General features: G+C 38.6%; 1 protein-coding gene across 1 annotated transcript; it reads left to right on the forward strand.

Annotated features, from left to right (window-relative positions):
* Nucleotides 1-3,555: 3,555 nt before the first annotated feature.
* LOC149157735 (protein ABCI7, chloroplastic-like) lies at nt 3,556-4,107 on the forward strand. The gene has a single exon (XM_089433771.1). The coding sequence runs from the start codon at nt 3,556-3,558 to the stop codon at nt 4,105-4,107; it is 552 nt and encodes a 183-aa protein (XP_089289897.1).
* Nucleotides 4,108-6,691: the final 2,584 nt, after the last annotated feature.

Raw genomic sequence — 6,691 nt, forward strand, 5'->3', positions numbered from 1 at the left:
TAAAAAATAAAAATGAACATAATCATAGTTAATACAAATTTGATGTGATCATACTTTCCGAAATATAAAAGTATAATAGTGAGTATGAATGAATCCAACACACTCTACCTTCCCATTTCCATAAGCCTCAAAACCTAGCCATGGATTCACCATGTTGCTTAAAAATACATTACAATGAGGTCACTAAATCACTAGTGCTACATCCTACTCAATAAAAATTTGATGTGATCCCAACTTTCCCAACTATACAAGTGAGTATGAATGAATCCAAAACACTCTACCTTCGCATTTCCATCGGCCTCCAAACCTAGCCACATATTGACCATGTTGCTTCAAAATACATTACAATCAGGGCACTAAATCACTATTGCTACATCCTACTATGTACACAAGGCATGCCTTGCAATAGAAAATCAATTTGTAAGTATGCTTTGGCCTTCAAAAATGACTAACCTTCAAAACAAATAACTAAGCTGCAGGGACTGGCCATAATGCTCATGTTGTTGTCAAGCATTGGACTGATCATAATGCTTATATTGCTGACAAACAACCATAACCACCGATTTTCATATGTACTTGAATCTTGATACTCTTGTCATAATTCAGACCTCCCAAGCATTAGATGAGTCAACTAGATAGACATTCTATATACATGTGAAAAATCCAACTACCCATATAGTCATTAAAGATGCGCAGTAGTGCCACCTCCTCTTAAACCCAAAGGGTTGTCATGATCAACTTATAGACCTCTTTATTGGTCTTGGAAGTAGTAACTCAAATTCTGGGACTTTCAGTTTAGTTGTCTGTTACTTATGACATAGTTCTTGAGCTTTCTATTGTTGAGATGTTTGCTTAGCATTCTTTGGTGCCCTTCCAACCCTTGGTCTATTATCATATTATTGGTCATCTGAAAATACTCGTAGTATATAAATGGATGGTGAAACTCTAGATGTGTCTCACTGCAAAAGAAAATTTGTAAATGATAGACACATTATAAATACAATGATATTTGATTGTGTAGATTCAAAAACTTAAAATTAAGTTTTTTCAATTAGAAATTTAAAATAAATTAAATGACAAAATAAACCAAAAAATCACTTCATTAAACTATTACTTCTTAATATACTTTCTAGTTTTCAATTAAAAAAAAAAAAACACCACCAAAATATCACCTCATTAAACTACTTCTTAATATACTTTTTTTAATATAGTTAGAAGCTATCAAATCCAAAATATTTCTGCGATTGTAGTTATAAAAAGCTAATATATAAATAAGCCTTTTATTAAACCAAAAACCACTAGTTTGACCGAAATTATTATAGTTTTGATTATTGCTACAAATGTAAATTTCATGTTAAATTATCATCATAAGAAAAATATGAGATATTAACATGTGATTTATTTCTCACGGATCTTCCTTGTTGACAGATTTTGAAGCTTCATTGTTAAACTCACATGGACAGCAAGACAATGTGAAGGATAAATCAGTGAATTCATTTTTTATTAACAATAGATATACATTTATAGTACAGATGTGTGACTCTTGGGTTTCAGATCCCAAGGTCTCTTGGACTGCTTTTGTCCATTCGAATTCCACACTAACCCTTTAGGATTAGGTGTCCAACATTCCCCCCCTTAATCCGAAGGGTTATGTATGAGTCCAAGAAGAGAGCTGTAATACAACATGTGCAAAAAATGCATGGCAGCACTAGGCTGATTGTGCTCTATGAAATGTTGGTATAAAAAAGGGCGGTGGTTTAAGGATGACCACCAACACTGGAACGCTTAGTGCAGTTCCCGGAACTCTTCCAAAACTGGCAAGAAACTGAAGTTTTCTGCTAGAGGAACTGATCCTATTGTTTCAAAGAGGGAAACCTTCAACCATAAAAGGGAGGTCTCACCCCGCATAAAAGGTAAAACTTCAACCTAAAAAGGGAAGTCTCAACCTGTGATGGTTTAAGGATAACCAACAACTCTGGAATGCTTAATGCAATTCCTGGAACTCTTCCAAAGCTCGCAAGAAGCTGGTGTCTTCTGCTAGAGGAACTGTTCTCAATCTGTGTTCACGGGCATCTTTGTCTCTGGCTGCAACTCTGAAACTGGTGTGGCAGGTTGTGGCTCAGGCTCGCTTGATGTGGCTTTGAAGCTTGTAGATGACCATCATTTCCCCCCCTGTCAGGTACAAGGTGAGAAGATGGAGAAAACTCAACTGCAAGACTGTTCAATATTCTGGAACAAGTTCTGACATGTGTTTGGAATATCTTCTTGGCTGTTGATGCCCATTGCCAAGAAGCGATCCATCCAAGATGAATCTTTGTTCTTGCAGGACGTTTGTTTCTGAAGCATCTGTTTGAAGAATGACTGGTTTTATGACAGTGCTTACATGGATGAAGATCAAAACAGTGATCTTTCAGATGGCCAACTCGATCACAGTGTTGGCATTTCACGATCTGTTGTTTTTGTTGTTGTTGTTGTTGCTGTAGAAGAGGGGCAGAATCTGGAACAGCTGAAGCTGAACTGTCATGAGAAGCAGGTGAACTTTCATCAATGAATCCAGCACTCTGAAACTGAATGGGCTTTGAGTAATCTGGAATATGAAAGGACAAGTCCTTGTCATATCCAAGACCAGTTCTGTGCTTGTTGTGGACAAGCTGTTCCCAAGGTCTGATGATGGGCTTGGGAAGTGCAGACTGAACCTCTGCATCTGCATGTAACTTTGCTGCTTTATCTGAATGAACTGTAACATTATTGACTTGCTGTTTATGGGAGTCTGCTTCATTGTTCTGAACAGAAACAGGTTCAGAATGATGACTCCACTGTGTAATTCTTCCTACTGTAGCTTTGTTTCAAGCTGTAAAAACTCAATATTCTCATGTGCAGTTTGCAGAGAGGTTTGGATGTCAAAGAGAGTTTCTTTGTTAACTTTGACCATCTCATCAACAGTGGAATGAATTAGGATATTCAATAACTTTAATGCATCTTCAAGTCTGGCCATTTTTCTTCAATGTCACTTAAAAACACAACTGAGGCAACAGCAACAGAAAAATAATATTGTACTCTTACTACAAGATATTGTAAGGGCTTATCAAGTGGCAACAATGTCGCGAAAATGGTTGATGGAGCAATCTTGCCAATGTCCTCATCAGCTTGCATTATCTTTTTAATCCGAGACGCAGGAAATCGAGTATCGAGTTTTTTTTCTTCATGGTAGACTTATGCTTCGCCAGATTGCTCATAAAAATATCTGAGTTTTGGGTGTGAGCTGTGTTAGTTTGCACTCCACTGCAGCTATTCTATAAGACTCTGGTTTTATGAGCAATATGTTCAACATACAGGCACCGTACAACATTCAAGAAAGTAATTATACATTCACCATACGTGCTCAGAAAATTCACAACATCACTGATATATAATAAGGCAGCCCACAGAATAAATTCTTTTTATGGAAATCTGAAAATACAGTGAGGGAATCAGTAATATGGAATCAGTAATATGGAACCAGATATTTGAAGACAGTCATCAATAGAGATAGCCAACAATTATAACCCATATGAAATGACAGCTTTCAGCTTAGTTGAGAAACTGAAATATGCTGCCCAGAATTCGAGGCAGAGGTCCATGCTAGTTGACAGCCATTGTTTAGGCCCTGATACAGTGACAGAGGTATCTACTTTTCACTTGGCAGGTGAAAACCAAACACAAGATCTACATAGCAAGATTATTTTAAACCATCCAAGAGGCTATAGCAGGCAGCTCCATAAGTGCATTGTGACACATCCCTCTGCGCATGCTGTCTTTGATGGTAATGTCAAGTTGAACAGGCATGCACAGCTTACGGACGCAGGCCAACTTAGCCGGAGTTTGCTTCTTGCACCTCGTGCTACTGTGAATGTGAAACCCAATCTACAAATTGTCGCTGACGATGTCAAGTGTTCTCATGGGGCTGCAATAAGTGATCTTGAAGAGGATCAGCTTTTCTATTTTCAAGCACGTGGAGTTGATGTGAAAACAGCTAGGAATGCCCTTGTATTCTCATTTGGGGCAGAGGTGATGGAGCGCTTTCCAGACAAGTATCTTGACCATTATAAGCTGCCAGCAATTTATTAACAGGTGTTTTGACCTCCTACTATAGTAGCTCGATAACTAAATCAATCGACTCAAGTGTGGCCCCTTCGCTTTTAATACAAAGACAAAATAAAAGTCTGATTCCACACTGTGGGCTGAATCCCAAAGCATACAATGAATGGAAAGAAACAAAACATATATCTCGTGGCGGTGAAAAGGGTAGTTACATGGCCACAAAGGTCAAAACAAGATAGCCCAGCTATTTCAGCTACGGGAAAGTATGTAAGAAATTCTTCTCTTCTTCATGAAGTTACTAGAAGACATGAATAACATAAGACAAAGGTTTTGCAAAAAATCTCCTCTCATTTCCAGAGCTCCTCCATTGGAATACCACGGTACGCTGCGACTTCACTGAACTGCCTTATTTGCGAAACAGCATCAATAACTGCCCTAGCATTATTGAGTGGATTATCACTCCCTAGTTGTTTTCCTAAAATGACACCAGTACGAGCAGTAGCCGGTCTACGCATCACCTTAGCAGCACCATAATGTCCATCAGACTTCTGCACAACAGTAATGAGTTACAAAAGCACAATCACCATTACAAAAACGCAGTCGCATTTTCATCAATAACGCAGTGGCATTTTCACCATGAAAAGTCCTCTCCGATGTAAAACGCCATTAATAACTCTGTTACTCAATCAACGCAGAGGAAGGTTGTGCAACTCAATGCAGAGCTTAATAGCACGCAGCCTTAATCACAGTATGAAGAGCACCATTTAACACCAATACAGCACACAAATGAATCAATACAACGCACATATTAAGAGCAACAACCATCACAAAGAGGAACGACCCTTCCAACGAACGCTCACGTCATTCAACAAATTTTCAGATGAGACTTTACCATACTATATTTTTAGCACAGACAACAAATATACACCAGCCTTCAGAAAGAACGCACAAGATTCATTAATTGAAATAAAATGGCCAACGCACCAGGAGATATATCAACGCCAATACATATCAAAAACTCCTCGGTCGTGCAGCAAATGCACAGATGGATATAACGCAAACGGACAGCGTATAATGGCAAGAAAATAGCAGGAGTTCCACGAGCAAGGATCCAAACCCAATCTTCTGCACAATTTCACTTTCCCACAATTGAAATGGACGACAGAACAGATGCTGTTATGAGAAATTTGGTGGCATTCGAGGCATTCGTCTGCAAAAAGGAAACGAAACCGCTGATGTGCTATGTGGACGTGATGGATTGCTTGATCAACACAGCCGCCGATGTTGAGGTGCTGAGAAATGGCGGTATATTGCACAACCGTTTGGGAACAGAGAATATAAAACGTCTATGACACACACAGTGTTTGCAGCAGGTCGAACAGTCGCAGCATGTCAGTGGCCAGAACGACAGAGGCAGAGAGGACAGATACAGCGCTCAGGAGAATGCGAACGTTTAGGCAGGGCCAGGCATTGATTCTTTCTGCGCCAGGCACAGGCAGAGCAGCGCATGGACAGAGGGGCGTTTCGAATCAGGTCAGCACAAAATTATGGGCAAAATTATGAGCAGAGGTGCAGGACTGACATGCACATAACAAAGGCCACAGAAAAACAAGTGGCTCTGATACCATGTTAAACTCACATGGACAACAAGACAATGTGAAGGATAAATCAGTGAATTCATTTTTTATTAACAATAGATATACATTTATAGTACAGATGTGTGACTCTTGGGTTTCAGATCCCAAGGTCTCTTGGACTGCTTTTGTCCATTCGAATTCCACACTAACCCTTTAGGATTAGGTGTCCAACATTCATAAATTCAATGCAAACATGTTTGAATATTATGCATTAAATCGATGAAGTGTTTTCTTCTCTTTCATTGTTGACCTGTTGCAAAAATTCAGAATCCTTGTTTCCTTCCTATTCATAATATGCATTAAAACAGAGCATACTATTTCCCTCTATTGTACATAGTGTCTCTTAAATTCCTTTCTTCACATGCTAAGCTAGCATACTGATTCAAGAGGTTTTAAATAAAGTGACAACACTAGCATACATTTTGACAAAGGCCTTGTCAAGAGGGAAGTTTGAGTTCCACATGTGTTGTATATGGGTGGTTGATAATCCATTTCTTGTTGAGAGGGAGTGCTAAAAATGCAGCAAGAAAATCTCAGTTTGACTTTGCCTTGGTCAAACTAGAGAAAATTCAAATTTTTATTTCAGGAAAAATATTGGAGGTAGTTAACTAAGGTGACATGGAACTTTTCACTAAGTTAACTTAGTTAATTGGAGTCGGGAAGCTTGAGCTCAGTTCAGTATGATTGACTACTATTTTGTAGCAATCTATTTCAGTTAATTGAGTTATTGTTAGTTAAACTAGTTTTAACTGTTAAAAGAACTAGTGGAGATCAAGTTGTGGAAGTGAAACTTCAACCACACTCAATGATGAACCAGTTAACTGATCAATCAACGTAAATTAATTGTTGCATACAGGGAATTCGATTTACCTAGTTGAGATGGAGATTCCAAGGCAATGTACTATCATTTGTAGACTATTCCCATGTGTACAAGTGGTGCATGCAGTTAGAGAAAGGAACTAGAGGAATTGCGC

Source organism: Pinus tabuliformis, chromosome 5_2, assembly GCF_031772625.1.
Source record: "Pinus tabuliformis cultivar Carrire ecotype Pingquan chromosome 5_2, CPIR1, whole genome shotgun sequence".
NCBI classification, from domain to species: Eukaryota; Viridiplantae; Streptophyta; class Pinopsida; order Pinales; family Pinaceae; genus Pinus; species Pinus tabuliformis.